Source organism: Fundulus heteroclitus, chromosome 4 (genome assembly GCF_011125445.2).
Source record: "Fundulus heteroclitus isolate FHET01 chromosome 4, MU-UCD_Fhet_4.1, whole genome shotgun sequence".
Classification (NCBI taxonomy): Eukaryota; Metazoa; Chordata; class Actinopteri; order Cyprinodontiformes; family Fundulidae; genus Fundulus; species Fundulus heteroclitus.
The window spans coordinates 23,909,800-23,927,433 of NC_046364.1; the positions used below are offsets into that span (position 1 = coordinate 23,909,800).

General features: G+C 41.6%; 1 protein-coding gene across 1 annotated transcript in view; it reads right to left on the reverse strand.

The window, feature by feature from the left end:
- Positions 1-17,634, reverse strand: part of adamts18 (ADAM metallopeptidase with thrombospondin type 1 motif, 18) — a 93,822-nt gene that overhangs the window by 15,902 nt on the left and 60,286 nt on the right. Inside the window, exons 17-19 of the mRNA XM_036136280.1 lie at positions 11,501-11,621; positions 10,137-10,263; positions 3,028-3,232 (exon numbers count right to left, since the gene is read on the reverse strand). Coding sequence (XP_035992173.1) covers positions 3,028-3,232; positions 10,137-10,263; positions 11,501-11,621 — 453 coding nt within the window. The remainder of the gene's footprint in view (positions 1-3,027; positions 3,233-10,136; positions 10,264-11,500; positions 11,622-17,634) is intronic.

Here is a 17,634-nt window from a genome sequence, read left to right on the forward strand (position 1 = left end):
CAGAGCCGCGGTAAACTCCACGTGAACTGTAAGAGACGGACAACAGAGTCAAAATGCTCCGCTGGGACTGAGGGCCAGAGCCCGAGAGGCTTTTTATCTGACAGAGTCCCACTAATTTATTAAATAACACAGACGTGCGTCTGTTGATCAACCTGCACATCCCAGTTGTCCTCTCCGAAATCAAAACTCTGATTGATCTTTTCAGCAAAGGCTGGCCTTTCCTCTGTATGACCGCCAACTGAACTTGGGCTAGAGCTACAAAACAGCGCAAGCACAGACCATGAGCGTCCCACAGAGTGACGTCTGAGTGACAGCAGGGTATCCGGACTGGGCCGATGATGGCAGCTAATCATTCCTAGATGTCTGACCAACTATCACATGTCCCTTCAGGCTGTTAAATTGAGCAGAGAGAGTCTCATCACTTCTACACTCTACTGAGTAAATTTAGCCACAGACTGGAGGTTTAAATACTGCAACCAGCTGAGGAGTTTAAATATAGGAGAAATAATGGAAGTAAATAAAAGGAATTAAGTCCAGAGCATCACTCTAATTCTTTGACCAAACAACACAAAAAATATGGATTTCCAGGAAAAACGAGCTGAAGTCATTTTAAACCAACAGCAAAAGGAACACAAATGACCTCAGAATTCAGTAAATAATACATATTGTATAAGTTTTGATTCATCAGATTAATAAGTGGCTTATTTGTAGCATGACAGATCATCGCATTCTCTGATTATCTGTCAGTGCCTCCCACATGACCAGCAGGGGGCAGCAAAGCACCATTCTAGCTTGACTGGCAGTTTGAAGAGTGGTGAGTATGAAAGCCTTAGTCAGGTCTCATCTAGATATATACATCATTATCCCCTTGTTTCAACCATGGACTGAACTGGATTATAACAACAAACGAAAATAAAGAGTTTTTTTCCATCAAAGAACTTAGAGAAAACACATATGAAGTCACTGTTCTTATGAATATGTTATTTTTTTCATAAGCCATAGCTATTGTCACCACAATAGGTGGAATCAAATAGTTTGATTTAGTTTTAGCTGAGCTGTTTTATAGTTGGGCAATCACCTTTACCCACAGACTGGCAATTCATAATCACAAGCCACTTCATGCATGAATTATGACAAGTTCACTCTGGTACTTTTCGTAGTGATTTTAATATTCTGGAGGCGTGAAAAATCATAGATTAAAATTTTGCTGTCATGTAGTTTCCCATCTCTGCTCAAGGTACCGTTGTGTGTTAAAAATACAACGCTGAGGCAGCAAATTAATCTTCCAACAATATTGTTTTGATTAAAAAAACTGTAATGAACAGTTTCTTTAAAATCATCTGCAACAGAAACATTTATTGTTGTTCGCCTATTATGGAAGATGTCAAGTAACAGCAGTGCTTTGAATTCCGACTAAAATATAGCCAGTGATGTATGATGTCCACTCTATTGCACTGATCATTAATTGCAATTTTAATCTCAAGATAAAATCAACACTTCTAAATGTTAACTATTTTAGAGGTGAAGACTTCAACAACACTTAAAGTACTAGGAAAAAAACTTTATCACCAGACCAATGCGTTTCAGCCTTCATCATCGTTGTTACAAAAACACCAAACAGTCTGGGTTTTAACTTACAAAGTGTAATATAGAAACAATTCAATGGGATCAATCTCACAGTCAGACATAAACAGGCTGACCAATGAGCTGTCAAGGGGATGGTGCTTCCTGATTGGTTGAGGTAAAGCCTAAATAGATTCTGGGCTGAAGGAATTCAGGCAAGTCAAAATTACACACAGCAATCAGAGGAACTCAGAATAAAACTCAATCCATATTAAAAGCTCAAAATATACACTATAATATCAATATTAAAAATCAAATCAAAAACATAAAGATAAAATAGGATCAATCACATAAATGTTCTGATCGTTAGCTTCTAATTCATAAACTCTTTATTAATATCCAGAATGCCTCTCTCTTTTTTCTTGATAAAATCAATACCACCACTTCTTGGCTGGGCTTAATAGCTTCAATGACTATAAAGAATAAATCGAACAGTTAGCTTTATCACATCATCAGAAAGACAAACCCACAAGCTTTGTTGTATTGTATTGGGATTTAAAGTGAAAACCTGACACAAAGCAATGCATAACTGTGAAGTTAAAGTTAAATGTCTCTGAGCAATAATAGTACTGCACACATCATCCCTTCTGTGAAACATGGTGGTAAGATGGATGGCGCTAAAGATGCATACGAAGGCAGACCACAGGTTTGAGACTTTCTTATTGAAAAAAAAAAAAAAACATGTACACCTTCAGGGAAGCAAGGTGGTACAGTTGTTGGCACTGTTGCCTTGCTGCAAGAAGGTCCTGGGTTCCAATTCGGACCTGACTTCATTCTCCTTGGAGGTCAATGTGTGAGTTCTCATCGGCTACCCCAGCTTTGTCCCACAGTCCAAAAAAACATGTCTGTTAGGTTGATTGGTCAATCTGAATTGCCCTTAGGTGTGTGTATGACTGTTTGGCCTAGGTGTCTCTGGGATGGCCTGGCGACCACCCCCCCCACCCACCCACCCACCCACCCAACCCCACCACGACCCTGTTGTCCATAAACAGGTATAGACAAATAGACAATGAATGGATGGATGTACTCCTTCAGATATGTGCTTCTTTGTGTTGGATTGTCTCATCAATTCCCAATAAAATAAATCAATGTTTGCCGCTGTAAAGCGACAAAAGGCGACAAAGGCGCAAAGAATGAATACTTGAATGCAAGGTGCTGTAAAAACCTACTCGGAGAAGACGACTATTCCAATCAGTAACATGAAAAACAACAGTAATTGTTAGAGAAATGCATTCAGTTGTCATATTCACTGGAAGCAATTAAAGGAGACAAGAAGGACGTAACATGAAAGTCCGATTTCTCTTCAGATTTGTTAGAAAATGGACCAAAGCAGCACACAAACTGATACTGCCAACATCGCAAGCTGCTGCCAGTTGTTGTTTTCAAAGACTGATACAAACCCACCTGTGACCACGATCCTGTGCTCCACTCTGGTGGGCAGGCCTGGGTGTGGCACGGCTGGATTTGGGCCGGAGAGATAACAGGACAGAGGGCGGGTGCCACCGCCTCTTCCCTCTGGTAGGTCACCTTCCTCATGCAGCGCAGCGTCCTGGTCTGCTGACCTCCTCCACATGAGCGGCTGCAGGGCCCCCAGTCTCCCGTGGCCCAGCTGTGGAGGGAGAGGAAACGCAGAGTCTCTGCATCAGGCTGCAGCATAAAGCAGCAGCGATCAGAGGTTTGGGTGAAATGTGCATGTTTAGGCTGGGCTCGGACTCTGTTATCAGGAAGCCAACCACAAAACTGAGCTCCTAATCAGAGAGTTCAACCACAGGTTTAGACTTCAATCTGCTTTGCTTATTTTAGTCCTTAAAAAAAACAGTTATAGTGTAAATGATCAGTGATTGCCATCAAAAAAAAACAAACAAGATCTCATAAAACACCCAATTATTCAGCTGTTAAAGACTTCAAACAGGTTGACATTGAAAGTTAGGATTCATTGTAAAGCAGAAATGCTGAACTGAACTTATGTTTCCATGGCCCACCCATTCCATCTGTCGCTACCTTTTCTTTTCCTATGAAACCAAACATAAAAACCATGTTGTACGCTCCTTTCCCAGATCTCCTGAGCCAATTGCAGCTTACAGTGTGGCACAAACGTATCTGTTCCCTGTCCCATTGCTTCTGTTCTATCATACTATCATGCCTCATCATGTTTCATCATCAAACTAATTTTAATATCAGACCAAAATAACATGAGTGAATACAAAAAAAAAGGATTTTAAATGAGGATTTAATTTAAGAGTAATTATCTCATAAGCCTAACTCATAAGCCCACCTCCCATCAAGCATTTGCAACAATTGGAGATTACCTTTAAACAGCTGTGCGTGATGTTTTGCCCACCTTATTATCACAATAGTTTAATTCAGTCACATCTGCGGGTTCTTCAGTATAAAATGCTAAAGTCTGAACTTTGACTAGGCCACTTAAAAACTCTAATTTTATTATTTCTCTTTTTGAGCCTGAACTTCTCCATCAGGATCTCCTGCTTCGTGTCCAGCTACACCAGACGTAAGGAGATGCCCACCTTCCAAAAGGTTCCAAAGGTTTTTGCTATCATCAAGCTGTGTGAGAACCTTCATCTCTGTTCCATGTTTTGTCCGCTTGTTTGTTGCTGTGGTTCCCCGAAATCTTAAAGTCTTAGAAATGGCTTTTTTTTTTAACCTATTCCAGATTAATAGATGTCAATGGTTTTGTTTAAAATCTGGTCTTGTATTTCTACATTGAGGCACAGTGTGTTTTTTTTTATTTATTTTTTTACATCATTTAACCAACTTCATGCTGTCAGATGGGTTCCATTTAGGTCATCTCTCACCTAGCCAGGCCTGAGCATCCATTTCTGTCCTCTGTACCGTCATCACTACATTTCTACTCCCTTCACACTTGTCCTGGGTTCTTTTCCTCACTTGTGAATTCCTGTTTTTCCACAAAACCAGAAAAGCCACAAAAAACCAACTGCATAGAAAACAGCTTCTTTTTTGGCATCAGCGCTCGGAGGCAAATTTCAACAAATGAGAGGTCTGACAACCACATAAGAAGAGAGCGAGGGAGGAGATGAGCAGATGGATCTGTTCAGGTCCGAGACGACAAGCTACCAAAAGCGACCGTTCATCCACGCTGCCGACCTGTCCTGGAGGAAGACAAGAAATGCTTTCATTCCCTTTCAGATGCCACAGACAAATGAAACAGCAGGACTCAACCGCAACTTGGAAGCTGGAAGGTTGCGGACCACTGGGAGCTGAAAGCATCGGTTTGGGACTTTTGCTCCAGAGAGCTGTTTGTTTCTCTTGCCATCTGTTTCCCTGACTTATAAATAACAGTATATCATTGAAGAAAAGTGGCGCTTTGCTGCAAAACCAATACAGATGTGGCCATAATTTGTATATCTCAAATATCTGTAAAGCTGACGTGTATTTTAAGGTAGGAGTGGGACCAGAATGTGAGGTTCTGGGAAGCAAAGTCCTTCTTTTGTTAGCAGCCTATTGCACATCTGCAGAGCTGGTAGAGCAAATGGGTGGGAGAGTTTGGACTAAACCAAAACATTTAAAACAGAATTCAACATCTGTGTTGAAATTAATTCAAATGTTGTTGTTTTTTCCCATTTAAGTTTTAATATCAGTTTGCATACTAAGAAATGGACCCTAATGAATAATTTCCATTTGCATCAGCTTTCCTAAAGTTTCTATTTGGTATTGCTTTTGGTTTTTGCTGTCATAATTAATTCCATCCATCCATCCATTTTCCGAACAGCTTTATCCCTCATGGGGTCGCGGGGGGTGCTGGTGCCTATCTTCAGCGTTTCATAATTAATTCAAAATATGTAATATAGAAACAGTGCTTTGAAAAAAAGTTTGTTCCTTACAGATATTTTCTGTTCTGCGCTTTTTATTGTCACACTAAAATTTCACTGATCTTCAACCTAAACTTGAAATCAGACAAAGACAACTGGAGCGAGTAAAAAAAATGCCATTTTAAAAGGATTTCATTGATTAAGGGAAAACCGCCATCCACACCAGCCTGTCTGTGGTTTACAATAATGGCCAATCAGCCTTTTACGTCACTGTGGAAGATGTCTGATCTGCTCTTCTTTGAAGAAGTATTTTAATTGAGCCACAATGGACGGTTTTTGAGCATGAACTGTCTGTTCGAGCAGCATTTCAGTTCGATTCGGGACTTTGACTAGGTCATTCCAAAACTTATTTTTTAGCCATTCACCAATTGACAAAGTGGGGGATTTTTTTCTACTAATTGTTCTGCTGTATAACTCAACAGCGCTTGTTGACAAACTGATGGCCGGACAATATAGTCAGGTGCGACTTCCTCTTTATGACACATTGTTTGGCTGATGCAACTTATAGTCCGAAAAATACGGTCCTTTGTATGTATTTAGTGTTCTGCAATTCTTTAGAAAATAATAAATACAATAATTGTAGACTTGGTTTGTTTAATATCTATTTATTGCTGTACTTTGCAATTTAATTTGTTTCAATATATCACAAATCCACCAAGATGATTTTTTTAATTCTCCCTGTATCCCTGTTTTATGTTAGGAATGCTGCTACACTACAGGCCAGCATTGTGCCGGTGCAGGGAGAGGAAGCTTAAAGCAAAAGAGCTGAGGGAGTGAAGGGAATGGGTGTTTGTGTTTGGGGGTCAACTCCTCTATGACCAGACTGGCTGGCCCCGTAGCAATCCCACCGTCTCTGCACAATGAAACATGGATAGGGCTGTCACTTGTGATACAGTCCTAGATTTAAACAGGCATTCTCACAGCCTCCCCTTGTCGGACACACACACACAGTATAGGTGCATCTCATCTTGTTGTCAACTTTTCTTTTCTGCTGGGCTCTTGAATGTGACCCTATACTTCCTGGAGACCCGAATGCAGACATTAAAGCTTTCACGCCTTTCGCTCAACTCAACTTTATTCTGGTGGAGCATGCATAAACCGGTCTGTACACACAATGGCTGCAGAAAGGGTGTCCTCTTCTATATATAGTATAATCCATGGTTGCCAAACTGCTGGCTTTCATTGAAGGGACAATCCTTTGGACATTTCTTCACCCAAAGGAGTTTGGGAAGGTCAGGACCCACAAGTAGGCTGTTTCATAGCTTTCACAGAGATAAGAGAAACTGTATGCTCAAGATCAGGAGCAGAACTTTCCTCTAGGGTGGTGAGAAACGCAGGCTACTTGGAGGTGTAACCAATAGCTGTCTGGCTTGTTTAGCCCCTCAAACAGGAGAGAACCCCTGTCCAGACCTGCTGCAGCATGGCTAGCAGGGAACAAAGCTCTGTCTTAAAATGTGAGACACAACCAAGTTCCATTTCTATACCAACCTTGTGGTTGAACTCAAAATCTATTAAATAAGCATTAAACATTAAGAGAACACGTGAACCTTTATCTGCACAGTGCAATTATGTTTAAGTCTATCTGTGGACTTTCCCTGACCCTGAGCTGCAGATCCCTGCCTGTACTTTAGTTCCCCCAGCCAAAGGCCTGCATGCTGCATTCATTCAGTGCTGCCTGAACTCTTCACTCCCATCCGCTTTCGCCTGGTTTGTTCGGTTGCATGCTGCACTGGTTCCTAAATGCAGACTGACTTTTAAAAATGCATATGATGAAATGCACTGTCTAGACTCCCTCGACGCAACTTGGATATTATTCTTCTGCTGAGAAAATCTGGATCTTTGTGCTGAAAAATGCATGACAGGAGCAAGATGCTGGGAGAGCAACTATCAGACCAACAAGGTTTTGGTGAGTTTGCCCCTTTGTTTAGCCTGCTCAAGTTACATCTTCTGTTCTACTTTTTTCTAATTCTCAGTTGCTTGCTAAAGTCAGAAGAACGTTTCAGTTAGAAATATCATTATCACAGCACAGTTAAGTCCAAAATGATTCATATTGCTTCTGACAAGAAGCATTGTTAACGTTTTGGAAGGGCACAACCAGAGTCCTGACCTAGGCTCAATCCGAATACCCTCATAGAGTAAGGAGTCTATAGCCAAAGCGGAAGTGCGTCAACGGTCACCATGATAAGTGCTATCTGAATAGTGTAGTCAGTAAGGAAGGAGGTTGGAAAAGGAACCTGTATGCTCCCTCCCACCGTTAGTTTTGCCTAGGATCCCCGCAACATCCCTTACCGGTGCTACAGAAACCTTAAGGTATCCCACAATCCTTTGTATTACATGATGTATCAGCACAGCCCACCTCGCAAGAAATCAATAAAATGTCCAAAGAGAAGAGAGAGCACAAACTTTGTGTTTCAGTTTCAGAAGACTGTAGGCCTGGATTTGACTCTCATCATCCATGTGCGTTTCCGTCAAGTAACGACGTCGGAGTTAAAGGCTGTCCGAAATCGGCACAACAGTCTAAAGCTGCTTTCCTCCCAACGATAGAGTTCTTACTGCTGATCCCATGAAAGGTCAAGGAACAGGAGCTAGGAGCTATTATTGAGGGTATTCGAATGGAGCCCTAAATCTAACAAAGAATCTGTAGAGGGAGCTAAAGCTTAGGCTGATGGCAAGGAGGCCTTGCAACTTCAAAGACCTGGGGGGCATTACCAATGATAAATCCTAAAAAATATCAGTGGAAATATGCATATCTTTTTTAAAGATTTGATTGATGTAATACAAATAAAGATTCCCCCATTGATTATTAAGCAGAGTATAAATATTTTTAAATGCACTTTTTTAAAGGGGAAGTGCGGTCAACAAGGAAAAATCAGGGGACCTTTAGCTATAACTAAAACTAAGACGTTTGTGGTTATTTAATGAACTTGTCTTTAATCAATAAGAAAATAAAAACATAAATTGTCGTCTGGATCACTGTGTCTGGGGGCACCCATTACTGCCCATATTTGGGCAGTAAGGGCTGTCTGACATCACATCCTGCGACGTGGAAAAGCGGAAGCGGCGACAGCATTTCTTCCCGCTTTCCATGCAAAGTCAATAGGAGCCGTTCTACATAGCTGCGATCATCAACAATTTTTTCGGATTTCCAGAGGACTTCACCATTGACATTCGCAAGAGCTATTGTTACAGCAACAATGCCCACGTGCATGGCCATTGGATGTTCCAATTGGTAAAAGTAGAAAAAACATTGCTTATTTCAACTTTCTGATTCATGAGCCACCGTGCTCGCTGCTGGATTGCCAACTTGAAGAGAACGGATTTGCCATCTAACTTCTGGCCAGAGAGAAAACACGTCATATGCAGCAACCATTTCGAAGAAGAATGTTTTGAACATGACATGAGAGCGAGGATTTTCGGTAAGTTATTTTTTAATTTAGAATTTTTAATTTAGAATTTTTAATTTAGAATTTGCGGAGATGGTTACCAACCAGAGGGGCGGAGGGATAGTGATGTGGTATCCCTCCGCCCCAGCATGTGCTGGAACGCTTTTATATTTTAATATTTATACAATAATGACCACCTGCCCTATTTACTAGGGGGCAAATATAACTCAAGTCACTTCAGCGCGATCTCTCCTCCGCCGCAGCGCCGGTAAAGCCGTGCTGCGGCGGAGCGGAGCGAGCGCGCACACATACACACACACACACACACACACACACACACACATATATATTGATCTTGGGGGGCCGACTGAGTTTGCCCTGGAAATAAGTCCGGTTTCTGTCAAGAAACTCTTCTAAAAAAATCCATATCGCTATCAGATGATGATAGCTCCACGGAACTCCCATCAATGTCACTAAGTACTTCATCACTCTCTGCTTTGTACAGAGCACCAGTCGTCGCCATCTTGGAAAATAGTGCGTCGTTGCTCAACAGCGGGTCCGCTGAGTGGCGTCACAAAATGGGAGGTGACAGTACTATTCTTGACCAAGATGGATTCCTCCACATAAACATGATTAAATGAAAATTATTCTTAATTAAAAAAACTAATTTATTGCACAGTATGTAGTAGTTTTATATTTAAAGTACTTTCAGCAGTTTGAATTCTGATTATGACCGGACTTCTCCTTTAAACTTAAATATGAACTGAATACCGAAAAGCTGCCAGAAGAAGCAGTTTAGAATTTTTATTTGTTAACTTCTTTCATTGTTGATGCCAGGACGTGAGAGTCTTTAGGATAATGATTTAGAGGTCTTTGCTTTCATTAACTCGGGTTGAAATCCATATCTGTTAGAGGGAGGACAAAAAGCGCAGATAAAGGCAAATCCTCAAACAGCAACAGTTGTCTGTCACACGAAGAAAATAAGGCAAAGCCAATGCGGAGAGCTCCTGCATGTGTCTTTGTGTCAGAGAATGTTTCCCTTTTTAAGGAGGAAAAACAGGAGAAAAAGGAAAAATTACAGAGTGTGCTGAGGTGGGAGATGAACACAGAGTGAGCAGAGTGGCGGCAGACCACAGCAAGCAGCACAACCACAGTGTGCACCTATAATAAACCTGTTCCATGGGTTCCTGAAAATTTGGCAACATTAGACCCCGAGCCACACAGCCCACAAGCAATGAGGCATAGAGTCAAGCCCTGACCCACGCCGAGTCTGAACACCTACTGCGATGGGCAGGGCTGCGTGTTGCAGAGATGGGAGCCGAGCGTCGGCCGGGTGTGGGGATTACACATGCTGGAGTTGACCTGGGTCCGGTGGTCCTGCAGACAGATGGCCTTGGTGGAGATGCGACCTGGTGGAGGCAGAGTGAGGAGGAAGCTTTAGGGAGATTTAGGGAATAACGAGACATCTTAATGCATGTAGCTCCGTGATATGAACGTTTTACGCTTTAGACTTGAGTTTGAAAGCAAATCTCTAGTAACGAGACAGCAATCAGAGAAGTCAAGCTATTTGAAATAAAAAAAACAATGTTTGGGAAAGGCGTTTAGCACAATGATAGATAAGGGGTAACCAACTGATTGTACTTTTTACTAAAAAACTGTCCATAAAAATGTCACCAATCTTCTACTTTGCTTATTTGTCAGATATAATTATTACATTTTGTACCATTATACAGTTCATTATAAAGCATCCATAACCTTTTACCTGTTTGACATTTTGTGGCAACCACAAACTTTAATGTATTTCATTAGAGTTTTATGTGATAGATGAAAACACAAGCTTTTGCAGGTTTTTCGTCATTCTTCTCTGTGAAATAGCTCAGGCCCAGTCAGAATGAATAAAGAACATCTGTGAACAGAACTTTTTTAAGCCTCATCTGGGAACAGAACTTTTTTAAGCTTTGCCACAAAGTCCCCACTATGACTGGTCCGTTCCAACAAATGAATATGCTTCAGTGTAAACTGTCACATCGAACCTCTGGCGGTGCGTTTGGGTCATTGTTCTACTGGGACGGTGAACCTGGTCTTAGATCCTCTCACAGGTTTCCCTGCATGACATGTGACAACCTTAAATTGGACTCCTCATGACCCTTTCAACAATAGCGTTCTTCCATCATCCCCCATTAAAGCCAGACTATCCCACCTGAGATGTGATCGCTGTAGCTCCGCCAAAGCTACTTTCCTCTAGGCTGCTTCTCTGATTAACGCTCTCCTTGCCCAGTGAGACGTTCATATTGTTTTAGAGCTTACGCTGATGTCTGTGGTTGCAACATGAATTAAAGGATAGGAATTCTCCTGTGTACCATTGATCATGAGTCTCCAGTTCAAGTCCTCAAGGGGTGCCCTATAACTTTTAGATATCGCTCTGCTCCAACACACTAGGAGCAAACTAGCAAACTAGATCCCTAGCAGGACTTAGAAGCACATGACCACATGCTGAGGATGTAATTTAGCCATGCATTCATACGTGTTGGCCCAGGGACACGTGTCAAAGTTGCAGGACACCAGCCCTTGGGGGCAAACCCTAACCCTGCCACTGACAGACGAGCCAAAAATCCGCTTTAGAAGCTAATATAGAAACAACCTTACCACCGGCACACGGAGCCGAGCAGTCCGAACGCACCATTCCCCAGCTGTACTCAGGTTTCCTCTCGGCGCGAGGCAGGGTGTACTCCCAAACCACACCCGGGTTTTTTCCCTGAAGGAGAATCTGCCAGACAAGGAAAAACGGTCAGAAAGGATGCAGCACAGCAAGACAGCTAACAGCGTCAAACAATCAAGAAGCAAGAAAAGAAAAAACAAATCTGAGAAAATAAAAAGTTCTGTTTAGACCTACATAGAAGAACATGACTGAATTGAATTATTATTTTACTCCGTGGCAGAACTCAAAAATCCACCTATCTCTAAAACGAATGGGGGGTTGCTATCCTTGCTCAGCTGCTCAGGGTCTGTTGTCTTGAAACTACGATTCAGGAAACATTACAGACTACTTTACTCCTTCTCTAGTCCAAACCACCAGACTACATGACCACCTGGCTCAATGGTGGACACCCACCACGTTCATAACACCAGCAGCTACCTCCTCTGCGTCAGGGAACTCTTTAGACTTTCAACTTCAGATAAGACTAAAGGATGAATGAAAGCAGACACACCTATTACTGGAGAAGAAGTAGGCTGCCATCAAACTAAGGACAAGTATTTTATTTGAGATAATTTTTCTTATAATCAACTTCTTAAATCTTGTTCTAAAGTGATTTAAAAACACAGAACTGGATTACTACAGCAAAGCAGCGCAGCTATGCAGCTGAAATCTCTTTGGTAAATTATGTTTGCTAAAAACTATCAGCATCTGTCAGACCCTTAAAATCACAGAAGTCTAAACTCATTCAGCTGAGACAACCAGTGATCTTCAAGACACCTTAGCTACATTTAATCGCCTTCCTTGGCCCGATCCAGATTCAGCTGTCCTGAGGCGTTTCCACCTACTCAGTCAGTCACCTTGGCTCACTGCCAGACTCGGGGCCAGAGGAGAAACGTTTATCTACTGTGAAACAAGAAGCGTTCAGATGCCAGCAGCAGATTTTGGCAAAGAATATGCACTCTGGAAAAGCTTGAAAGGTCCCACTCACCAATAAATCCGGGGCTTTTAGCAGCAATACTTGTTTTTGTTTTTTTTAACATATTAGTCTGTGAGGTTTAGAGATAACCAAAGAGTGGCATGTTATTAAAAGCATTAAAGATTTCTCTCATAAGAAGACAGTGGACAACAAACAAGTGTTGACAACAAATATTATTTTTTACTAGCTCTCAGCATTCTTCAGTGATTCTACCGAAACACTTTCTGCTGCACCAGTATCAGAGATTTAGTCAGCAAACTGAGTTCATATCTAAAACAGATTTGAGTAAATTAGTTAAGCACTGAAGAAGAAGAATATGGCAAGCTAAAAACAGATTAAAAAGCTGTGTTTTTTTTAAAAGAAACTTGTACAAAACCAGCCTCAGGTGATGTTTTTTTGGTGCTCTACATGTGGGAACTGTCTGATACCAATACACACACCCAGCGGCATGGGCGGGCATTGGGGGGCCGCGCCCGCCCGCTGAGCCATCCGTGCCCGCCCTGGACTGGAAAGCTTACTTTTTTTTTTTTTCAACCTCGGAGTGGCCATCGTTCTATTAGTACTATCTTTGATGTGTCAATCATACAATTCAACCAATCAAATCAACGACAGAAGGCAACATGCTAGCCAATCATAGCTGGAGAGGGGCGGGTCGCTGGGTCGTACGTTCATAGCTTTCAGAGACGCCGCAGCTCGGCTGTGGTCAACATTGGTGTCGGTAGAGCGGGCTGGATATTCGGTCTGATTACCAAACAATTACAAGAAGAGACAAAGAAGCAAAGAAGAGCGAGCTGGAAGCAGCACTATTAATTTCAATTTGAAACGTCAGCATTGAAACATTCACGATAGGAGGGTTAGCTACGACAGCTAGGAGCACAAGGAGCAGAACCAAGCAGGAAAACTGCCAAACTGAAGAAACCTGGGTTACTTGAGGCAGAAGGGAACTCTGCTTTGTTCTGGTCCTTGTTCTCATACCTGCTGTAATTACAGAACCTCTGCCAGTGTGAATTTTTACTTCAGTCAGTGTTCAGCCTGACATCAGCGCTCATGTTTATCAGTGTGTATGCTTGTGCTTGACTTTTGAGTCAAGACATAGCACTACAGGTTACCCTATCTCACTGTTAGTTTCCAGTAACCCAAACCAGCATAAAACCTGCTCAACTTAAAAGAAAAAACAAGCCCAAATCTCAAACTCTCTCATGTTAAAAGCACAGAACTATTAAACACATAAGAACATGCCATTAGCACACAACTGCGCTGAAGCAAAGAAAAAAAAAACTATGCATACAGGCTCCACACAAAATGTAAATCAGGCAACCAAATAACACACAAGATCGCTTTAACAATCATGATATATCAACCGAAAAAAAAAAAAACTTTTATCAATAGCTTCCCAAAATGAGTAGTAAATCTACCTTAATATAAACTTAATTTCTCTAATAGAGTAAAGCTCAATCAAAGATTTCTCTTTCACACAGCGGATCAGAAGAACTCAATTCCTCTTGGGGCGTTTACATATTTACTTAATATATTTACTTAATTAAGCATTATGCTTTACTTGTTTTATTATAACTATTAATGAATATTATTCATTATACCCATTATTCATTGATGATGTCAGATTCGACAGATTCGACTCATTTAAAGAATAAATTGACCGGTAAAATGAGTTCAGGGAGATGGCATGTTATTAAAAGGCTTTTAGTTTTCTTCCAGACTATTTTTATGTATTTTGTTAGTAAATCTTTCTAAAGGCCCAACAAAAGTTGTGAAAAGCTTCCCAAAATTTTCCAACCTGCCCATAAGCTATTTTTGTTCCAGTTCAATGTGTTCAAAAGAAGCCTAATTGATTGGAAACCTGCCTAATTTGGCAACACTGAATTCACTATTGCTTTTTGTTTGTTCGATTTTTTTATATTTGGGATTTTATTCAGAATTTCTTTCTCAGCACTGTAGGAGTAGTCCCAGAGCCACTGTTCAGCCTGAAGCATATGAAATGTTTTTTGAAAAAGTGTGCCCCCCTGAAAAAATGGAATACCCTCTCTGTAATTTGTCTCTCTGTGTGGTGTGGAGGCTGCAGCGCCTCCGACTAGAAGACCGTGAGGAGAGCAGAGAGGATCATCGGGGCTCCTCTTCCCTCCATTAAGGACATTTCATCCCAGCACTGTGTGTCCTGAGCCCGTAACATCATCAGAGACCCTTCACACCCCCACCATGGACTGTTCTCCCTGCTGCCCTCTGGGAAGAGGTTCTGCAGCATCCGCTGCAGTTCCACCAGGTTCTGCAAACAGCTTTTTCCCGGTTGCCATCAGACTTTAGAACTCTCATCTGGACTCTGCACCACATTTGCATCTTTAGTTTGCACTACAAATGTTGCTGAACTTTCATTATCCATTTGCCTTTTGCACCATTTTTGCCTTTTTTTACCATTATATTTTGTACATAAATAATTACTGAACATTCTTTTGTATACTGTTCTTGCACACTGTTTTTCTCCTGTAGTGTTACATTCCGATCACTGCTGCACTTTACATTGAAATGCTGCCTTATTCCACCTGCAATCCCATCACACTGTCGTAAGCTGTATGCAATGAAATTTTGTTCTGTATGCACTCTGTACATACAAAATGACAATAAAGTTGTCTAAGTCTAAGTCTTCTGCAGCCGGGTGTGCCCAATAAACATTATTTTTATTCATGTTGGACCAACACTCACACTGAAACTGTGCCTTAGCTTCTGGTTGATCAAAAGATAGCGAGACTTCAGGGCTTGCTAGGCCAAAATAAAGCAGAACTGGTAGCTGGAATCGCTTTATTAAACCAATCCAGAACCTATTGAGAACAGATATGTCATAAGGCCGTCCGCTCAGCTAATCCTTGATCCCCACGGGTTTTTTGACTGTTTCTGTGGTAATATTACAGCACCACAGAAGCCTAACATAGTTAAAGTTTTTGGTTGATTTTTCAGTGTTTTCTACTGGGTGAATTTGTTTTCAGGAATGAGGAGTTTAACAGTACTAAAAGGACTCAGACTCAGTGGAGAAACTTTTCACTTGATTTTTAGATTTTTTTAAAAGTGAGACAGACTACAGACAAGGAGAAAACATTGATAAGAGTTGCCAGTGTTTCCTGACACCAGACTGTGCAAAACCAATGAAAAACTCATCTTGGGCCGATTTCATACTTCCCAGTCCACTCATCATGGACCACAGAGTTTGTTTTTCACACTCTGCACCAGATCACCAGGCTGCAGCGCAGAGCTCTGCGACAGCACGGACTGTGCATGGCGACGGCAAATCGAAGGGTGGAACTAAACGCACATAAGACAAAGAAAATGGCAGCTACATCAGAAGCAACAGAAGAAAAAACAACAACGAAGCATTGCGGGGAGCTCCTGCTGTTTACTCCATTTGGACACTCTCAGGAAACACAAAGACAAAAACTGATTGCATTGATTTCCTGGTGTGAAATCACTTTATCTGGCCTTTTCTTCTTCTTCGTCTCTTCTAAGTAAACTGTACAAACCATGACTTTAACACCCCCCATGAGGCCCATTGAAAAAGATTTCCAATAGATTTCTAAATGGGAAAACAGCTGTCAATTTCAACGGGTAGGCCCTTTTGTTTCTGAAACTGACAGAAGTTTGCTGGGGCACACATATAGATCTCGGGGTACACGTCACAGCAAAATGGCTCCGGCAATGCTTTTGGTGAGATGTAAGAAAAATGCACGTAAAAAACAAAAAGGAATCAGGAAACTAAAATTCTTATAATTATTTCTTGTGTAAAATAAGAGAGGGTATAAGACTGGTGTTAATCTGTCTGACTGCATTGTCGACAACCGCACACATCATGGAGTCACATGAGAAGATGAGGGATTACAATCTGCTGGGTACACATATCAGCCTTACAAAGTTGTGTTTTGGACTGGCATGACCTTGCCCTGCCACAGCAGAAGAATTTCAATTCCAGAAGGGAATAATCCTGCTTAGCATCCACTGAGACCTCTGGAAGCAGCCATATGTTCCCCCGGTTCCCTCCTCCTCCTCCCGTTGTTAACTACCCCTCCAACCACACCCTCCCCTTCCCCATGCTCCTCGCCCAGCTGAGCAGATGTGCAGATGGGAGCACCTTGTCACAGCTTATGCTCACACTCCTCAACATGTGTTCTGCTTTCAGTGTTTCGAGCTGAATAAGGAACTGTGAGTGATCCCTGCCTCCGTCCTCCTCCACCTTTCTCTTTTTCTCTGTCGCAGAGTTAGTCCGGCAGAATGTGTGAAACAGATGAAGCTCTGCATCAGGAAGAACTTCCCAAATAAACACCCTATTTTCTGACCTTAACACCACACTTTCAAAGAGCCCAATTCTTCATCTTTTAATCTCACTCTGCCCCCTCCCGTCTGTCCGTTCTTATCTCTGTATCAGCCTCTGTCCCTTTTTTGTAATGACTGGATGTACCGATGCAGATTATGCTTACATCATCAGTAAATCAGCCCCATGACTTCCGGCTGCTACACTGGACAGATTTTTCACTGAGACTCGCAAACCAAAAAAATAAAATAATAATAATAAAAAAATAAAATAGCTGAATTTATAACTGCTTATATTACTCCTGTTTCCTTGCTTGAACTGTATGCTGATATAGTTTGAGTGCCCTTTAATTCACCACAGAAGCAGGCAAAATGTCATAGCCCCTCTCTAAATGAATCAAAATGATTTGAGAAAGTATTCAGCCTTAAACTTCTGCCACATTTTAAAACTTTACGTCTACAAGCCTAAATTCATCTCTGGAGCTTTCCAAAAAAAAAGTGTCTTCATTTTTTTAAGTGAAAATTTGATGTGAAGTGTAGCCCATGGAAGTACCCCCACCCCAATACACGAATAAGCTTTGACCTAAACCATTGGAGCGCTGGCTGTATGTTTAAAGTCATTGTCCTGCTTGGAAGAAAAACCTACACCCCAGTCTCAGGTCTTCCGCAGCCTCTCACAGGTTTTCCTCCAGAATTCCCCTTTATTTAGCAGATCCAGCTTCACATCAGCTGTTCCTAGCTTTCCAGTACCTGTTGAAGAAAATCATCCCTGTAGCATGATACTGCCACCACTATCCT